At 33.4% G+C, this 21,861-nt stretch overlaps 1 protein-coding gene across 5 annotated transcripts in view; it reads left to right on the top strand.

Moving 5' to 3' along the window:
* Positions 1-21,861, top strand: part of CNTN5 (contactin 5) — a 1,627,773-nt gene that overhangs the window by 1,503,210 nt on the left and 102,702 nt on the right. For all 5 annotated transcript variants that reach the window (XM_074304449.1, XM_074304446.1, XM_074304445.1 and 2 more), the window contains one exon: positions 16,565-16,685. In XM_074304449.1, the coding sequence (XP_074160550.1) occupies positions 16,565-16,685 (121 nt within the window). The remainder of the gene's footprint in view (positions 1-16,564; positions 16,686-21,861) is intronic.

The raw sequence follows: 21,861 nt of genomic DNA, 5'->3' as shown, positions 1-21,861 counted from the left end.
GTACCTACCATTTTATGTCTTCAAAGTGCTATTGGATGCATTTTATATCTAATGTAATAAATACATGTAATGGGGATTTGATGCTTGTTTCTCTTTTCTGCAATTATAATAATGATTCTTTCCATTTCTGAAAACATGCCCAGTTTTTTAGTTTACGCAGAATGAATATCCACTTACCGCTAAAGAGACTATAATAACTCATAATCATGAATCCAGCTTTATTTAGATGAGGATTTTAACAACTCTTTAGCAACAAAAGCAGGAAGTTACCATCTCTGTTTCTCTTTTCCCCCAATTTCAGCACATAGTACATGCAGTGTATTCTCTGAGGAGAGAAGGAAATATTCACTAATTGTAATCAAATACTGAAGTATTGCCATGAGTTTGTCAATAATATTAGTCATACTCAATAGCTATGTTTCATAATTTGATAGTTTTGTGCTAGGCAATAAAAATGGGGCATAATTTGTAGAAATGATTTGCAACCATTTTTACTTTCTGTGTAGGTTGCTCTTTTTCTTTCGGCTTTAGTCAAATGTGGTGCATCCTGAAAATTAAATAAATCTTTAGTAATGTTACAGAAGTTACAAAAATCCACTAGGTTCGTTCACTCAAGCAGAGTCCTAATATTTATGAGAACAACACACTTCAGTTCTCTTGTTCTGCTGATTCTTTTCCCATTAACTTCTTATCTCAATCATGCTCTGTGCACAGTCCTACCAAAGGATACAAAAGAAAGGTTACTCCTTACCCTGAACAAATTTCCTATTAGTAAAAAATTATATTGTATGGAATGTGGAAGGTGAGATGAAGGCTCACACAAACTAGGTCAGGATGATCTGCACTTTGCCCAGGAGTGCAGGAAATTAGAGGATATTAATAGAATTTGTATTCTTTCCTGAGATTGGAAAAAAAAAAAACAACAAACTGAGTTATGTGTATAGATAGCAAAAATAACTAAGATAGGAAACTTCTAGAAGACTCTAATTTCCACTGGATTAGTCCAAAATTCCAGTTAGTTAATAATCAATTTGGGGGGCAGCTAGGTGGCGCAGTGGATAGAGCACTGGCCCTGAATTCAGGAGGACTGGAGTTCAAATCTGGTCTCAGACACTTAACACTTCCTAGCTGTGTGACCCTGGGCAAGTCACTTAACCTCAGCCTCAGGGAAAAAATAATAATAATCAGTTTGGTGATCTTTCTACAGTATGATGGAAAATTTAATTTATATTCTGAAGATATATGTTCAGATCCTGCCTGGTTCTTCTGCTTAATACTTGTGAGTACTCAGGAAAATCTCATAACTTATCTAAGCCTCACTTCCCTCATCTCTAATATTGGGGTGACACTACTTGCCCTATTCTCCTTATAGGATTTTTTTAGAGGACCAGATAAGAACGTGTTTATAAATTGTTTTGAAAACAATAATTAAAAAAACATTATTAATATTTGTTCTCTTTATCTCTTTCCCCAAATCTGCCAGAAAAATAAAAGATGGTATTTATTAAATTTACTTTAGTTTGCTATGTTCCAAGGAATATAATAAAGATAATACTGAGGAAACAAAAAATAGGAAATCATCACTGTGGATTGGAGTAGACAAGGATGTCATCGTGGAGGTGTTGAATGTTGAGTTATGTAAAATCATTCCTTGACCTTATTCTGACACACACACAAGTCTTAGAAGCTTTAAGAAGTAGAATAGTCAAAAGATGATTCGATAAAGTCCAGTATCATAGTTTCCAAAACCATAATGGACACCAGAAAAGCCAACTGGAGAGAAATTAAGAAATAATAGACCTGAAAATAGGTATTTGCCAACTATTATATGGAAAGTGACAGTTTATATTAGGCAAGCCAGAAAGAACAATAACTTAGTTAATTTTCCTATGGATGGCTGTTGGAGTAGTACTTATAATGGAAGGAAAAAACTGAGCGGATGAAATGTTTCTTTATTCACCTTGACACACTGTAGGCCATCCTTACTTTTTGTATTTATTAGCTTTTATTGAAAATACAAATTGTTTTTGTCTTCCAACTGAAGTGAAAAGATACGAAAGGATGTAATCTTGTCTGAAGTTGGAGGTAGCAAAAAGTTCTAGTGGTAGTCACTGTTAAAGCTAAACAGAATCATTCATGCTTATGCAAAAGATAAAGGATGTATCAGATTCAAAAGTCAAAATAAGAGGTTCAACTCAGAGCTTCCTTCACAATTCTTAAGGGATTGAGCCAATGCAACTGTACTTTCTTGATATAGATGTGATAGAAAACTGACAGAATGTTAGGAATGACAGAAACCTTAAAAGATCACTTAGTCCCAATGTTCTTAAACTTCTTCAACCAAGGCTACACCTGGGCATCAACAAGAGTATAAGAGAAGCCAACAGATACAGTCTCTCTAGTGTCTAGTTTTACCTCTGCTTTGGGAATCCAAATGTCAATATAATTATATTTAAGTTTATACTCATTCCAGGCTGCATTTTAATGGGCACTTCTAGAACTTGAGGTAGGTACAGAGAAATTTAGCATAATAGACAATTGCCTTTTGAAAATTCCAAGTATATTTTTGAAGTAAACTTTTATTTTCAATATAATCTTTCTTTGTGCTTTAAAATATTGAAGGAGAGAGGATCAGAAATGCATGATGGAAAACAAGATATCTTTTGTTTGCTTACGGGATTTCATTAATTCTCTGTGTGTCTGTCTCACTGTCTCTGTGTCTCACTGTCTCTCTGTCTCTGTCTCTCTCTCTCTCTCTCAGTATAGATATAGAATTCTTAATGGGCTTGTGGGGTTTTTAAATTTTTGATAACTGCATTTCTTTTTCCCCCTAATTTTTTGACATTTGTATTTAAAGTTCTGAGTTCCAAATTCTATTTCTCCTTTCCTTTTTCCCCAACTTCCCCAGAATGGTAAGCAACCAGATATAAATTATACATGTGCAATTATGTAAACCATTTTCATATTAGGCATTTTGTACTCAAACAAAAGAAAGAAAAATTAAAGGAAAAAGTGAAAAAAAATAGCATACTTCAGTCTATTTTCAACCATTATCAGTTCTTTTCCCGAAGATGGATGTAGTTTCATCATCAGTCCTTTGAGACTGTTTGGATTGCTGAAAGGAGCTAAGTCCTTTAAAGTTTTTCATCAAACAATATTGCTATTACTATGTACAATGTTCTCCCAGTTCTGTTCATGTAAGTCTTTCCAATTTTTCCAAAATCATTCTACTTGTCATTTCTTATCACACAATAATATACAATTTACAATCATATTCCACAGCTGATTTAATTATTCCCTCAGTTGATTTCCAATTCTTGGCTACCACCAAATGATCATCTACTCATTTTCCAATTCTTTGCCATTACTAAAAAGCTGCTATAAACTTTTTTACACTTGTGGGTCCTTTTCCCTCCTTTATGATTTCTTGGAATACAGATCCAGCAATGGCACTACTGGGTCAAAACTATATGCATAGCTTGATAGCCTTTTAGGCATAATTCCAGATTGTTCTCCAGAATGGTTGGATCATTTCACAATGATTAGTGCAATGCATTAGTGTCCTAGTTTTCCCACATCTCCTCCAACATTTATTACTTTCTTTTCCTATCATTTTAGCCAACCTGAGAGGTATGAGGTAATATTTCAGAATTGTTTTAGTTTGTATTTCTCTAATCAGTAGTGATTTAGAGCATTTGTTTTTATATGACTGTACATGGCTTTAATTTCATCATCTAAAATTATTTGTTCATATCCTTTGACCATTTACCAATTGGGGAATGACTGGTATTTTTATAAATTGGACACAGTTCTTTATATAATTTATTTATGAGGCTTTATCAGAAACACTGGTTGTAAAAACAAGTTTCCCAGCTTTGTACTTCCCTTTTAACCTTGTTTTGTTGGTTTTGTTTGTGCAGAAACTTTTTAATTTAATGTAATCAAAGTTTTCCATTTTGCATTTCATAATGTTATCTAGTTCTCCTTTGGTCATAAATTCTTCTCTTCTCCAAAGATCTGATAAATAAAGTATCCCTTGCTTATGGTATCGCCCTTTAAATCATGTACCCATTTTGACTTTTATTTTGTTATTGTGAGATATAGATCTATGCAAAATTTCTGACATATTATTTTCCAGTTTTTTCAGCAACTCTTGTTGTCAGTTCTTATCCCAGAAGCTGGAGTTTGGGGGTTTATTAAATACTAGATTATTATAATTATTGATTATTAGGCCATGTGTATTTAACCAATTCCACTGATCTATCCCTCTGTTTCTTAGCCAACATCAAATGGTTTTGATGATTGCTACTTTATAATATAGTTTTAGGTCTGGAACGGCTAGGCCACCAACCTTTATCTTTTTTTTTCCCACTGTTTCCCTTAATATTCTGACTCTTTTGTTCTTCCTTCTATTGCCTCTTTTTCATGATTCATTTATTTTTTCAATTTTCCCTCTACTTTCTAATTTGACTTCTAAAATCCTTTTTGTGCTTTTTTCCCTTGGGTTTCAGACCAAATTACATTTTTCTTTGAGACCACTATTTTTGACAATATTATCCTCTTCTAACTTTATGTCTCCATCCTTCCTATTACCATCTTAATTTTTTATAGTCAAGCTCTTTTTTTTTTGTTTCTTTTGTTTTTGACTTATTTTTTCTGCCCTTTTGTGACTTAGTGTTTTATCTGAGAGTTGGGCTATAGTCCTATACTCTCCCAAGCTTTAGTATAGGGGTCCTGGTCTTACTGCTTGCTTTCACTAGATTTTAGAATTTAGCTGCTTACATTGTCTGGAGGGCAGGTTTCCCTTCTGGCTTGTATTGGGGAATGGAGCTTCTCTGGATGTGGGGGGTTAACTGCAGGTTTGCTCCAGGACTGGGGCCTTGCTCCTGGGTTGCTATGCTAACAAAATATTTCTGGTTACTGATCCTGGGAGAGGTATCTTATTGTTGGTCTGCCCCAAGTAGGTGGCCCAAGGATGCTGCTAGGTTTCTCTGGAAACAGGTCTTTCTATTGGTAGAGCCCACGGGTGGGGTCTCCTCGTTGGTCAGTCGGGGCAGGAATTTGCTACTAATTAGCAGTGGGATCAGGGCCTGGCCTTCTGAGGGGGGAGGGGTCACTGGGATGGATACTTGTTGCACTGTCCAGACTGCTTGCTTGCATAGGGGACTGCTGGTTTGCAAAAAATCAGAGTCTTTCTGGTAGACTGCAAACTTAGTGTCTTGCTACACACTCCCTGCTGTGAGGTTGGCTGCTGCTGCTGCTCTTGGACCTCTCTTCCCTCCCACCCTAGTGAGACACAGTTTTCCTGTTGTGCTAGTAAGCTGTCTCCCAGCTCTTAGATCAAGTGTGAGGCAATTTAAATGGCAATTGGGGAGGACTTCAGAGAGTTCCTTCCTCACTCTAGAGTCTTGGCACAGAAGTTCATTAGTTGCATTTCGATATAATTATTTTTCTTTGTAATCCTATTAAACTAATGCTAGGCATTTAAAAATATTCTTGTGAGGACAGATCTGAAGTCTTCACCAGACTACTAGAGGGATCAATGACACACACATGATCTAAAGAAACTTTTACTGTATCATTACTTGGCTTCAAGCAAGAGATCAGAGCCTTCAGACAGTGATTGTTAGAAGCTAATTTTGTGGCAAGTAGCCAATCCCTTAGGTTAAAAATATCACAACATCTCTGTGTTTTTATAATTCACATAAGAGTTGTCTTCATTGGGAAACTAGTGCCTTCCATTCCACTCTATTCAGAAAAAAAAAAAGTCTATTGAAAGGAGTCCAGGATGTGAATTTTTTTGAGAAGTTAAAAAAGAAATAGTTTTGATTTTGTTTGGTCCTTTTAAATAGTTGAAATCAGTATTAACTCTTTCCTCTCCTTATTAACTGGCTTCCTTCAAGTCTCCATTTCTTCTTTTTTTGCATGAGGCTCTTTGTAATCCCAGTGCTGCTAATACCTTCCTCTATAGCAATACTTCCCTTCTATTTTGTATGCTCATATATACTTAATGCTTTGTATATCCATATTGTCTGTCATATTATGTTAAATGTTTCAAAGCTGGGATTCTTTTTGCCTTTCTTACTATCACCAGAGCATAGTAAAGTTCCTTGTTTAATAAATGCTTATTGAATGAATGACTACCTAACTGATGGGGATGTGAATATTAGGAAAGAATGCACATTTATGCGTTTTCATATGTCAGTTATAAAGCACATTGCAATTTGGAGTAGAAAGAACCTTTATAAATTGCTCTTAAACTTGACCATTTGGGAAAGTCAGCACTTTTCCTCTGTATAACCTTTTCCAAAATTGATTCAATTTTTTTAATTGTTTCTTAACTTCTTCATAAATTTAGGATACTTCTCCCATGGTAACCCTTATTATTGTGGTTAAATTACTTTTACTGCTTAAAACTCCCACCGAGTTTTCAGTTTAAATTGTTGTTGCAGATAAGTAGGTGATGGTAAGAGATTTTTTAGCCCAAAAAAGATACCTCTATAAGTTGGAAATGTGAATGAAGGTTGTTAGGAGAAATTTAACTTGCTTCAATGTAATATTATACTTAAACTTTAAGCAACAGCAACTGACTGAGAAGGGGAAAGTCTGTGATTGAAAAGAAGACTCACCTCCTTCCAATAAGAAAAAAAAATACTATCTTTGCATTATATTTCTTTAACACAGCAATTAAGAAAGGAAGGTGAATAGAACATTGAAAAGCAACAAAATTATGCAGACCTATAAAAATACCCCCAAATGGTTGTAACATTTCTAAGTTTCTATAGTATCTGATGAAATTGGAGCTAATAATAGGATAACTTATATAGCAAACAAGCTTTGCTTTCATTAATTGAGAAGAAACACTTAAATTTATCAGTTAGTCAAAGAGTGAATAAATGATTGAATGAATAAATCTTATTCTAAATATGTTAAAGTTTCTGGATGCAAAAGAAATGATATGGGTTTTTTTTCACTAGGTAGGAAGAGAAATGCTCTAAAACTTTTGCCTCTTAATAACTTATGCAATGAATTTCAAATCAAAGATTGGGGAGATTAAGTGTACATTAAGTAGTAATTGATAATAGCTACAATGAAAGGTATTAAATTACATCTAGTTCTTATTCCCTTAAGACACTCATATTCTCTAAGACTTTGAACTTTATTATTTATTTTTATGTTTAGCTATTTCTATATGGTTTTTATTATTTAGGAAAGGTCTGGAAATTTTATATTATAGTCTGCTTCTCAGTTTAAAACATCTGTATTTTCTAGGAAAGGCAACTTCCACCTAAAATGTGTGATATCAAGAATGATGAGGCTGGTAAATTGTCTACATGAAGTTTAACAATAATTCCACCAAGAATGGGAGTGATACCAAGCTGCTTAAAGTGAGGGAAACTAGCCAGGTCAGAAACTAAGCAGGTCAAAATTTCCCAGGATAGTCAAAGTAGGATCAGTTCTATGAATTGATCTTCTATTTTTAGCCTCAATGAGGTAGAGTCTTAAAATATATTTATGCATGAATATATACATATATATATATATATATATATATATATATATATATATATACACATTTTGCTTCAGAGCTCATGCCCAAAGCATCACTATCAGCAAGTGACAGTATATTTTAATTATAATTCAAGTACCTTAGAAGCAATTAATAGTTTAACATCCTGAATTTGCAAAATCTACAAAGTAATTATAATAGAATCTTGTAAATTAATTTGTTAATATATTTGAAAAATCTAGCCACAAGACCTATAAACTGTAAAAGAAAAAGAGAATAAAGAAGAATTTGAAGACGAGCAAAATGAATTGAACAAGGAAGATTCAGAAAGACGAATGACACAAAGGTTCTCTCCACCTATCTTTATCTTTTCTTCTCTAAAAAAAGGACATATTGGTGGACTATTAAAGGCCAAAAATGAAAGTCACAACCTCAGTAGGATGCTGTAGCTAAAAAGGATCCTATATGACCAGTACATTTAAGTGTTCCAGACTTTCTAGTGTTACAAGAGAAGCTCATTGTAGACAGTCAACACAGCCTTTTCTAAACTTCAATTATCAGAAGCACTGTTTGATGCTATAGCTCTTAAATCCAAAGACACCACAAAAGGAAAGTAGAAAGGGAAATGATTATCAATGAATTTGAAAAGAGATAGCATAACTCCTAAGAGAGAAAGTGAAAATGAAGTGTAAATGTTAGAAAGCAAGCATCTGCTGGAAGTAACTATTTCATTAAAAGTTCACTAAATCATGCAGGTTTTTTATCAGGAAGTGCAAGCTGTGGGGTGAGATTAAGTATAATGGTCTCTCTCATGAATACTTCTCATTACTCCTCTTGAAAGATCAGTAAATCTACTGAGAGGGTAATTTAGGTTTAGTCTCCAAGATCAAATCATTTTCCTTTTAATCTTTCCTATTTAGAATTGTCCATATAGGTGATGCATATATAAAGTCAAAACAAAGGGATCCATTAAATTGAACCTATTCCAGCTCCTTGAATATTCTTGGCTCCCAATATATGCTCAGTACTTTAAAAAATACGGCCATTGGTTTTATGCCAGTGATAGGTAGTGATGGAGATGCAGCCTGTTTATAAAAGATTGCAAGCTATTAAGTGGGAAGAGTCAAATAAAGGACAAACCAGAGAAGACCTTATTTGCCTTTCTCTGCTGACTTCTGTGAATCTTTTTCTGAAGACTAATGATATTTTCTCCTCATCACATAAAAAGTTCACCTCTCACTATAGTGCCACAACAGAGCAGCAATTTTTTGATTAATAAAGGAAAAATAACAGATACTTAAAGAGATTAGAATAAATTATCAGGTCAAAAGAGGAGAAAAGGAGAAAACAGAAAAATGAATAATAATTTAAGAACAGCAGGATAAAAATGAAAGATTTTTATTGCCTGCCAATATGGTGTGCCATGCTAAAATCTTATCAATGAGTATAAGTTTGTTCCTTGAAATACTTGTAAATATTTTTTCAAGTTTATTTTCAAATACATTTCAATGAAATGTTATGTGTCCTCTTCCTCAAGAAAGCCACTTCTTATTATAAATAAAAATTCTAAAAAGCCAAACAAAAAGAAAAAGAGGGGAAAATGAGTAAGATGTATAATGTTTTACAAAAGTCAGGGGTGGGCATGAAGAAGGACAACACATGACACTCAAAGATCTCCCACCTCTGGAAAGCATATAGGGTTGGGATGTCTCTTTATTATCATTTCTTCAAGGCATATTTATTCTTTGTAATTATGTCATATTCACTTTTTGGCAGACTGGGTTTCTTTCCATTTACAAACTTGTAGTTTTATATGTGTGTGTGTGTATGTGTGTATTTTTTTTTCTGCTTACCTCATTCTGCATTAGTTCATGTAGATAGGTTTCATGGTATTTATCACATTCATACTTTCATAAAAGTACAGCCATATTCCATTATATTCATGTTCTGTGTTCACTATTCTACTAATCAATGGCTATCAACTTTATTTCCAATTCTTTGCTATCACAAAAAACTATAGTCATAAATATTTTGGTGTATATGGAGACTTTCTTCTTATCAATAGCTTGCTTAAGGATAAGTCTAGTAACAGAATCACTGGATCAAAAGATTTTAATATTTTAATCACTTAATTTGCATAATTCTAAGTTCTTCTAAAATAATTGTACTGATTCATAGCTCCACTGGTGAAGTACTCATATGCCTATTTTCCCACAGTCACTACAACATTGACTATTTCCATATTATATCATCTTTGTCAACTTGGGAGCATATAAAGTTTAAAAAAAACTGGGTTGTTTTAATTTTCATTTTTCTCATTGATAGTAATTTGGAACATTCTTTTATATTGGTACAAATAGTTTTCAGTTCTTCTTTCAAGAACTCTTCCTATGATTTTAGTTGATGTCTCTATGTTAATTGTTTTTATATTTTTAGATATCACTTTCCAAAAAAATTAATACAAATATTTTTCCCTTTCCTAGTTTCTCTTCTTGTCCCATGTGCATTGATTTTGTTGTTACAGAAGTTTCTCAGTGTCATGTATTATTATTTTTTGTAATTGTTCTAAAACTTTGTTAGTAAAGAATTTATTCCTACATTTATCTGTAAAAGATTGTTCTTTTAATTTTTAATGATATTTTCTTTATCGATATAAAAGGCCATGGATTCATTTAAAATATATGGTAGAATATGGAATGAGATACTGATCTAATGAGTGTCAGACTGCTTTCCTGTTTTCCAGTGCATTATTATTCAAATTTAGGAGTTTTCATGATGTATATTTAAATATTTGATCTCTCCCAGTTAAAATTTTCCCTAGTGATTTTGAACATTGTATCTCTTGTTGTGAAAAAAAAATATACAATAGCCTCAATATCCTAATTAGCTAAAATATGTTTGTTTTTTCCCCTTGGGTGTTATGATGGTTCTTCTTCCTTCTTCTCTTCTTCTTCTTCTTCTCTTCTTCCTTCTTCTTCTTCTTCTTCTTCTTCTTCTTCTTCTTCTTCTTCTTCTTCTTCTTCTTCTTCTTCTTCTTCTTCTTCTTCTTCTTCCTTCTTCTTCTTCTTCTTCTTCCTTCTTCTTCTTCTTCTTCTTCTTCTTCTTCTTCCTTCTTCTTCTTCTTCTTCTTCCTTCTTCTTCTTCTTCTTCTTCCTTCTTCTTCTTCTTTCTTCTTCTTCTTCTTCTTCTTCTTCTTCTTCTTCTTCTTCTTCCTTCTTCTTCTTCTTCTTCTTCTTCTTCTTCTTCTTCTTCTTCTTCATTCTTCTTCTTCTCTCTTCTTCTTCTTCTTCTCTTCTTCTTCTTCTTCTTCTTCTTCTTCTTCTTCTTCTTCTTCTCTTCTTCTTCTTCTTTCTCTTCTTCTTCTTCTTCTTCTTCTTCTTCTTCTTCTTCTTCTTCTTCTTCTTCTTCTTCTTCCTTCTTCTTCTTCTTCTTCTTCTTCTTCTTCTTCTTCCTTCTTCTTCTTCTTCTTCCTTCTTCTTCTTCTTTCCTTCTTCTTCTTCTTCTTCCTTCTTCTTCTTCTTCCTTCTTCTTCTTCTTCTTCTTCTTCTTCTTCCTTCTTCTTCTTCTTCCTTCTTCTTCTTCTTCTTCTTCCTTCTTCTTCTTCTTCTTCTTCCTTCTTCCTTTCTTCTTCTTCCTTCTTCTTCTTCTTCTTCCTTCTTCTTCTCTTCTTCCTTCTTCTTCTCTCTTCTTCTTCCTTCTTCTTCTTCTCTCTTCTTCTTCTTCTTCTTCTTCTTTTTCTTCTTCTTCTTTCTTCTTCTTTCTTCTCCTCCTCCTCCTCCTTCCTTAAGACTTTGAACAAGCCATTTAATTTTCAGTCCTTAGTTTCCTCATATTTTAAATGTAAGAGATTAGAACTGATGGCCTTTGAAGATTCCCGTAGCTCTAGATTTATGCAATTCTGTGATTCTGTGACATATCTAGGTCTTCTTCCACTTCCTAAGTGTATCTTCACCTGGCTGTTATATTCCTCATAGAACTTTCATTATACTAATCGAAGCCATCTTAGTAAGTATAACACTGCTTATTAGATTATACATATTTTAACTGACAGAAAACATTGAACATATTAGCAAACATTTCTGAAATACTAGTGTTTTGATAAAAAATATATATAAATATCTGCCTTATCAGGGAAGATTTACATCTTTCCAATTGATAAAGATACCCATGTGACTCCTAAATCTTAATAATGCAGGCTGCCTGGGCTCTCTGGGTTTTGTTCAACTTGCCCTGTGATCAATCCACTGCTGTTTTATGAATATTTACACCAAATTCATTGTCAACTAGTGTCACTGAAAACTTTTCTAATGACATTGAATTACATCTAACAAGGTCAATCAACATTATGTCTTTTTTTTGACACAATAGCCATTGAATAATATAATTCCAGAGATAAAATGGAATATAGAAAGCATATAGTACCCCCACCCCAATTTTGCATGTGGAAAAACTGAAGTTTGCCCAAGATCATGCAACTAATTGGTAAGTGATAGGGCCTTAGACTTATTAACCGATTCTCATTCTAGTGATCTTCCCATGACATTTTGCCTTCCACCAACATTTACAACCTTTCTTCTTCTGTTCTTCCTAGCACATGTTTAATTTGATCCACAAATAATTTTTAGATCCTAATTAACTATGTACAAAATGTATATGTAGAATTTGTGCAATTTAACATTGTGTGTATATATATATATATATATATATAACATATATGTATATATATGTACATACATACATACATATAACATATATATTTGATAGAAACAAATAGTTTCCATCTGAAACCTGAAAATATAAGACACTATCCAAGAGTCATCAGGGAAGGCATTCAATTAGTTAGAAAAGTAAGTTTGCATAAAATTAGTACGACTAAAATTGAGGCAAGAAGCATCCAAAAGACTGAAATTTCTCCAATTTCCTATGATCCACCTATGCCTTTGAACCATACTGGACATCCAAAAACATGGCTTCCAGTTATAATATAGTAGGTACTGCATATATTGATTATATTAATTAAATGTGTCATTCAGCTAACATCTATGATATCAAAAAGAATACATTTGTCGTTTGTAGTTAATTTCTTCATGTGATAGAGATTAGACCTTAATGAATAAGAAATGAAGAGATGGTCTTGAAGCATAAGACAACTCTTTTGACTTAAAAATTTGAGTTATGTTTATAAATGTTGCCGTTTTTTCTGTCATTAATATAACTCAAACTTTTAATAATAGTCCCAACAGATATAAAAAGCACTTGCGGCAAAGTAGTTTTGTTTAAAGTAAATATGGGGGAAAAAAAGCAAATTCCTAAAGTTTAAAAGTGTATGAATCTGGGCCTGTGGTCTTAAAATATATAATATTTTGTGAAGCCTATAAATACTTTGCCTTTTGAAGATATGAAACTAGTAGATTGTATTGGAGAACTAGATGAGGACCAAAAAGTGTTCTTTGTAATAGTCTTATATAACAGTTTCTCCCAAGGCTATTAGGAATGGAGGCTGTACAGTGAACAAAAAAGCATATACTTTGAAATATTTGTTATGACATTTTAATGTATTCTCACAATATATCCATTTCTTGAAATATCTAGGACAGAAATTCTTAACATTTTTTATGTCATGCACCCCTTTGGCTGTCTAGAAAAGTGTAAGAATCCTTCAAAGAACGAGGCTTTTAAATGTGTGTGTGTGTGTGTATACCTAAACATATATATATATATATATATATATATATATATATATGTATGTATATATATGTATGTATATATATATATATGTGTGTGTGTGTGTGTGTGTGTGTGTGTGTATACCTAAACATATATATATATATATGTGTGTGTGTGTGTGTGTGTGTAAATATATATATATATGTATATATATATATATATACACACACACATATATATATATGTGTGTGTGTAAATATATATATATATATGTATATATATTTATAATTACAAAGGAAACCAATTATACTGAAATTGATATGAGAATTTTTTTTTAAGTTCACAGAGTCCAAGTATAAGCTCTAATTTAACAATAATTACATGAAGCTTCTTTTATGTCCTTGAGAAATAACTTATTCTAAATAGAAACAAGATCCCATCATATGTTGTGATATGGGAGCCACTTGCCAGTGGCTCCTGGAGGTCTAACTCAGACCTGTAGAATGGATCGCTTCATGTGAGAGGATAATGGTGATACAAGGAGACTGAGAGGCAGTTGCTGTTCTCTGACTGAGAGGCTCTTGAGTTATTTGACCTCCCTCCTCTTCCCTCTGCCTCCAATTTATCTCATTCCCAGTTCACAAACAACACCTGTGTCAGCAAAGGCTGCCCTGCAACTCCTTCAGATGTTATGATCCACAGCTGTGGAGGCTCTTGGAGAACTGACCTGCACCTTAACAATTCCCCGTTTTTTGTTTTAGACGTGATTATTCCCACCCCACCCCCAGCATGGTCAGTAAGTTTGTGCATTTATTGTTATCTGCATCTGCACACTGAGGAATGTAAGCAGCACTATCACCTCTGGATGGTTGTAGCAGGTGTTGATCTTGTGAGATTTCAGGGAGGCAAACTTTCAAATGGAGAAGAGGATTGTAGTCAGAACAAGCATTTAAGTCTCTCATCAGTCTCCTGGCTCGGCTCTTTGATGTGTTGGCCCATTTAATTACCCTGACTAAAAAAATCTTACCTGGGCTCTTCTCCCTTTCCTTCCCTGTGGGTTACCAAAGGAATTCTGGGAGGATCCTACTTACAAACAGCTCTCAGACACTTCTGCTCCTTATGTCCCATGTTAGGTGCCATAATGTAGTGTCCAGACTAGCTCTCTGGAGGATCTCTGGACTGGACTTGGTCTTAAGTGGAGGAGTGATGAAGGCAGGAGACTCACAAGGATGGTCAAAGATGGAGTTTATTTCAAGTCCTCTTAGCCCTTAAATATCTTAATAGGATTACATCACTACAGCACACTGAGCATGTGCCAACTGTAAAACCATTACATCATCACATCACACTAAGTATATGCCAACTAGAATGATTGCATCATTACATCACATTAAATATATGTGAACCAGAGATCCATTATGTCATCAATCACATTGAGTAAACACCCTGCTGTAAATATTGATGTTTCAAGAATACCTTTCCCAGAGATCCCTACTATCTTCAGTCCTCTACAATCATTCTTCAAAGCAAGAGAAAAAATACTGATTCATTCTCATCATGAACTACTTCCAGATTAGGAATAGACTTGGTATGGTTCAGAAATCATTAACTCAAAGAAGCCATACGTTTCTGAAGTTACTACACAAAAAGAACCTCACAAACAGCTTCTGATGATTGCCCAGAAAAAAAAAATGGATTCACATTATCTACAATATAAAAAGTATTCCTAACAGCTAGTATCATTCTCTGAATTTTCATGATGTCAATCTGTTTAAAGAACCAAAATTAAAATTGTTGCAAAATGTACAGTAAACTGCTCCAATAACAAGCAAAGTTTTAAAACATAATGTTTTATCATTGTATATATGTGTGCTTTTAAAATCTCTAATTTCATCTACATGAGGGATTCACAGGATAGAAATCCCTTCTATCAATGTAGATCTTCAGCTGGGTTGCAACTTATCTAGTCTTAGAAAAGTCACCAAGGACATTGAAAGGTCAAATACTCTGCTCTTGTCCACACTGCTAAGTGTGTCAGAAACAGGACTTCTGCTTCTACATTGCACTAAACTACCTTTATAACAGAATAATATAATTATAGAAGCATACAGTTAGAAGAAACCTCAGAAGCCTCCTAGGGCAAGCTCAGTGCAAGCCATTACAAGAATCCCATCTACAGTATTCCAAAGACAACAAGCTGTCCTTCAGACTCTTCTTCACCCAAATAAGCATCATGTGGCTTAATTTGGATCCCAAACACCTCATTTTTGGCATTTTTCAATTTATTATGACACACCTTAAACATTCATGTCTATGCTCAGATATTATTAATTAAAAGAAGTGTGGATGATATTTGAAACAATCATTGCCAATAACAGAGATCCATGCAAGAGATAATCTGCACTCATTCCATTCTCTTGTCTTTTGTATCATAGAAAAAGTATTTCTTTAAAGAGCATTTAAATTTTGCAATATCATTATCTGAAACAAATGTTCATCTTGTTGTTATAAATAGCTTATCTTCACATATGCATTATAATAAAGGAAATCATTTCTTCTCTGAGAGAGCAAGAGACAAAATTAAATAATGGATGAGTTGTTTGCACCATTCATTCTAAAGTATAAGATCATCACAGATCCCATGAACTGATAAATCCAAAAGGTATTCTCCTTGATGCCTATTTATCACTGTAACTGCAGTTGTTCTGATTATGTTCTAATCATCCTCCAAGAATAGGGTGTTTTGAGTTTTCTGTGCATGCTGTAGTTTAACACTGATTAAGAAAGATTGGTGCTAATCTGAACACCCTGATCTTGATTACTATAAAAGGAATTCATCTTTTGCTAAAAAAAATATGGTCAGGAGACTAAAAAACATCTCAGGCCTTTCCTAAGATTTGTTTCCCATAAGCTAGTTCAAAGAGTTACTATTGCCAGCCAACATGAGGATTTCTTTTTGTCTTCTCAATTTCCTAGAAGTTGTTTTGCCCATTAAGTTATGTTCATTCTTTATAAAAAATGAGATAATCCATGTGTAAGAAAGCTGCATTTTATTGTTCATTGGTCATTTTTTGGTAACTTTGAAAACTATACAATAAATTTGAATGTACATATCAAATATATTTCCTAAAAGAGCTTTCTTTTGCTGTTCAATTTTTAAATACAGCATAACATGTTTATGTCTTATATTCCCAATTAATAATTGCTTAAAATAATTAACATGCTTTCCTTAGAATAGGTCATGTTTGAATTTTGAATTGTTGTTATATAAATTGTAAAGTCCTTAAACAGATACTTTGACTAAAAATGCAAAGTTCCCCCCTTTAAAACCACCTTGAACCAGGCAGGTTTGCAACATTTTAAACTGGCACTTCATCCCTCTTTCAGCAAGCATCCTCTGCAGATTTAATGATCAGGAACATCCTTCTGATGCATGCTGGGAGATATGGCTGCAGGGTACAGACCACAGCCGACAGTGTGTCAGATGAGGCAGATCTTCTTGTTAGGGGTGAGTATGTTCATAGTGCAGTCTGAAGGCATGATCACCATAAATTACCATACAAAGGAATTTAAATGCATGTACTTTGAGCATATCAGTACTGTGCATTTTACTTCCAGTTTTATAATACATGTCATTTTCTTTTTGTTTAACCTTTGTTTCTGAAAGCACCTAAATGGTATACTGTTCCATAGCTAATGACACAACAAATAAACCCAATGAGAGAAATCAAGGTATTTTTAGTAACAAGGAGTTATAAATGTCTTTATTTAGTATAGTTTGGTAAATGGAGCTCTTAAATTCTATTTTTGTGACAGAAAAAAAAAAAAAAGAGAACTTCATATATAACCCAAGGACATTTAGGCCTATTAACTCAGGTACCTAAAATATCTGAAAATGTTGACATAAAGCTTATCTGTAAATAAATAAATAGTGGTTAAATGTTCATTGTCTTTTTGAAACTATAGAACCAAACATGTATATATATATACATATAAATTTCCACATGAGACTTTTTAAATATTATTTTATATTGCATGTCATGATGTTTGTTTATTCTCTGATCATATAACTTTTTCATTCTATCCAATGGTAGCAAAATCTTATGTTCTAGAATAATGCCTTGCTTTTATCTATCTTGTAGAGTTCCCACTAGTTTAAATTCATTTTTCAATCTCAAATATCAAAATTGTGGTAATAGTAAAAAATACAAAATATACAAGTTTTTCAATATATATTTAGTCATTTCTATTCAAATGTTTATTGGCTTCTGTTTTATGCACATCATTGGTAAAAAGAAATATGTTTCTAAGAGAAGAAATGTTATTTCCTCATGTGGGGGGATTCATTCACCTTTTTTTTTTACTCCTGAAAGTCTTGTTATGTTTCACTTGAGCCTTTGTGGAGACTATATATCTTTATCATTGTCCTCTTATAAACATTTAGCTTACTCAGTGTTCATCCCTTCTATTGAAATTTGGTTACCTAAAATCCCACCTTTGTGCTACATTAATGATCCTTATAAACTTCCTTCTTTTTCCACAGCAGTCAAATTTATCAAAAAATTGTCATTTTCTCAGATAACTTGGTTTCCTTTAGATTATCTCTATTTATTCTTTAGTCTTGCTAGTCATTCAGAATGATGCTACTTAGACTGGAGCATTTCAAAAGAAACAATACAATTTGGACTCCCTTACTGTTCTTTTTGGATATTGCAAGGGGTGAATTGAAATAGCATGCTCCCATTCTGCTTTGTAAGTAAAATTAAACTAAACAAGGCTTGGAACATAACTCAGGTTTGGCTATTTCATTTTCTGCTCATCTAGCCTTTGGCTTTATGCCTAGGAAATGATAGAATACATAAATTCCAGAATTTTACTTGATAGCAATTCCAAGCAGGTTGCTATTGTCTGATTATTCATGTAATATTCAATTCAGTAGCTTTCAGTTTGCTAGTTTGATCAAGTAGCCAATTTTCAATTATATATTTGTATTAGTTCTCTAAAATTAACACAAATGACTCGATAAATACCACTGTCCTGTCCAATTGGACCAAACCAGATTTAAGCGCTGAATTAACATGTATTCTGATCTCCTTACGCACACACACACACACACACACACACACACACACACAATTTTAAGTTAATGATTCATAATGATTAGAGGGGTTGTTGGATTTTGATATGGTTCTTATATATCCTTCTATCTTCCTTTATGCCTCCATTCACTGGTTTACAATTTCATGCATTCATACCATCCCAGGTTAGTATATCAGAGTGAAGTTTTTTAGGTTAAGCCATTTGTAATGCTGCCACAATTTAGAGTCAAGCAAAAAGTTATTTGGAAGTGTGTCATATAAAAATGACAAGAAAGGAATGGAATACCATTATCTATTTATAGGAGGTGATCTCTGTATTGGAATTAAAATTTTCAGGAAGTGAGTGAATTATTTTAGTATTGGGACCAAAGAAGGGTGGGGAAGAAAATATTCCCATCCCTTTCTCATACTGATGGAGGTGAACTCTGAAATTGTGTCTCCTTTAATCTGTAAAATAATCACTCTGAGATTGTATACCCTTTGATCTGTAAAAGAAAGGAGATTTGGGGTTTCCCAGAAAGTCTGGGAGGGAGCATATTTTCCAGACAGGCCTTTTTCTAAAATAAGTAGCATCATTCAATTGAAAATCTCAGACAACTCACCCCCATTGATCTTTTGGGTAGCGAGATCCCCATTCAGGAAACTCCAAATTCTGGAAAAAAAGTCATCAAAGTGATTTCATTCAATTGGGAGATCTTGGTCTGATAATCAGTTCAAACTGCCCCCAGCCCCAAGATTTGTTCATAAAATAGGTTTCTGTTAACATATTCTTTGCAAATCTCCTCATTAAGAGATTTGTCCAATAAGAGAGAACTTCTTAGTGAAAAATAAAATTTCCTTTTTTGCCACTAAGATTTTGGGTTCATTAATTCTTTTCAGGTTGGACCTGCCCTGAGACCAGAGGGGATACTCACATCAATTCTCACATCTCAATTCTCTACCACTAGAACAGCATCAACACTATAAGTGGAGATTTAGGGAATCTATACATTTCCATCTGAGAAATTACATTTCTCCTCATCTCATCAAAGCCAGTCAAAGTTTGATTTTATAGGTTCATAAAGGTAGTATTGCTTATATAGATACTGACAATTTTTGCATGGTACCTCTGATATGTTAAGGACTATCTGCAATACTTATTTCCACTGTGGCTATGAGTATATGTTGTCTGTGAATGTCAGTGGTGTTATTTGCCTCTAATCTACCATTATTATCCTCTAAAATGGAATTTCCCCATAAATAATCATCTGAAGCATAAAAATCACTTGTTTTAGGCATTTAATATTCAGTGAAGCAGTATTATGATGGCATTATGCATAATTTGGAAAAGCATAATAGAAGTAATGAATATGCTAGAGGAAATTATTCTCATATGGTATAAAATGAAATGGAGATACACCTGAGCAAATGTCCACAATTTTAGAGACATGTTCTAGTATAACATAATACTATAGAAGGTATGAATAGAGGATACCACAAGGAACTTTTTTTTTTAATCAAGAGAATTATAGTGTTCTATTGGAAGGGATAGGGAGAGAAAAAAGAGAGGGGGGGGACAGAAACAAAGAAATACGGACTGAAACAAAGAAAGAGAGACAGATAGACAGAGGGAGGGAAGAAAGGAGAAACAGACGGAGGGAGACAGAGAGAAAAACATCGAACCTCAATATTTAGAAAGGGAAATCTCCCAAGCATTTACATTTTCATGATTTGCTTACTATTTCTACTCTACTTTGAAATAGTTTTCAATAGGGCCACAATTTGTGAAGTAACCTCTGAATTTTGATAGTGAAGGTCTACTTGCTCTAAAAAAAATTCACCTTCTTAATTCCCTCTACACATGTGCTCTCTGTACCCCAAAGTGGGATAATAGTCCCATTCTGAGGACTATTCTTACCTGGAATGCATAAAAATTTACTAAAGCAAAGGAGATTAGTTCAAGACAAAACTTTAAGCCATCCTCCCTTAGCTTTTTCCCTGCAATGTACAAATCAAATGCTTTTGTTCAAACCAATGTATCTTTCTCCTCTCAAACTTCCTCAACTTATTTCTACTTTTAAAAATTAACTCCCTTGAAATTTAATCTATTTTTTCTATCCAATAATAATTTGGTGGTATGAACCTTCAATTCAAGAAGAGTCTAAGAATGGGTTTATGAATCCATGAGATGTCAGCTGAACTCAATGAAGCTGATAAAATCACTGAAAGAGAGAAGATAGAAAGATAGGTGGCTTCAGGAGAGCAATTTGTGATGCATCTGCCAGAATGTAGGCCATAGAGGATGATCCAGCAAAGGATACTAAGAATTAGCAGGCAGATATGGAAGAGAAGTGTCATGAAACCTCAGAGAAGAGAGAATATCTGAGCGAAAAGGATGGTCAACAATATTAAATACTGTAGAAATGTCAAGAAGGATTTGTACTGGGAAAAGGCTGTTCCACAGACATTTTATTAAATTACACTCTATAAGGACAAATCTATGCTAGATACTTGAGAAACAAAGACTAAGATCCCTTTTAGCTCTAATATCATGTGATGTTTCGCCCTCAAGCTCTCAGAATAGTACAACTTTGCACTGAGAAGCCTGTTATAACAAGGAGGAGAAGAATTTTCTTTCCTCTGAATCCAAAAGTATAAAGCATTACTGTTCTCAGGCCCAAAGGGAAAGAATCTGCTTCAGGGAATATTTGAAAATACTTGGTGAATAATTTTGATGAGAAGAAAGACAGCACCAATTTGTTTCAGCTTCAAATATCTCACAACAATCTTTCACCCTGGAGTGAGCTATTATTTGATTTCCTATTGACAGCACTGCACTAGTGAAACACAGAAATCATAATAATAATGGAATTGAACAAAAGGTTTAATTGTGACTACTTTTCAAAAATTCAAAGCACAAAACTGCACAAAGTATTTAAGACAAGTTTTATTGTTTTCCTTTTTTCACATTCATATTTTGAGAAATAAATTCAATTTCCCCTATTTTTGAAGAGTGTGTAAAGGAGTTGAAGGAGTTACACATACCTTTAGAGTGATGATACTTTTGGATTTTGACTTATCAGTCGATTTCATTGTTAAGAACATAAACTCCATAACAATAAGAAGAGAAACTGAGTTTGTAAATATATTATAGTATTTGGGGCCTGGGAATAGGGAAGGGAATCTCAGTCAAGTACAGGTTCAATGAAAATTACAGTTCATTTCTCATGTAATTTTTTAGGTGTAATGAATAATACATTTACAAATCACACTCATAATTCACCTTAAAGTTTTCAGATTTTTTTTTCTCATAATGACCCTATGAATCATATAGTACATCTAGTTTTTTCGCCATTATATGGATCAGGGATTCTTAAATTTTTTTCCACTCATGAACCCTTTTCACCCAAGAAATTTTTATGTGACCATAGATATATAGGTACATAAAACAGATATACAAATCAAACATTTACTGATAATAAATCATAATTTTGTAACCCCAACATTCACTTTCATCACCCTATATGGATTCTGCAACACATTAAAAAGCTTGAATATGGTGACTGATGTGAATCTCAAAATGATAGAGGGACACCTGGTAAAATG

This window comes from Sminthopsis crassicaudata, chromosome 3 (genome assembly GCF_048593235.1).
Source record: "Sminthopsis crassicaudata isolate SCR6 chromosome 3, ASM4859323v1, whole genome shotgun sequence".
NCBI classification, from domain to species: Eukaryota; Metazoa; Chordata; class Mammalia; order Dasyuromorphia; family Dasyuridae; genus Sminthopsis; species Sminthopsis crassicaudata.
This window is presented reverse-complemented; position numbering and strand designations above follow the sequence as displayed.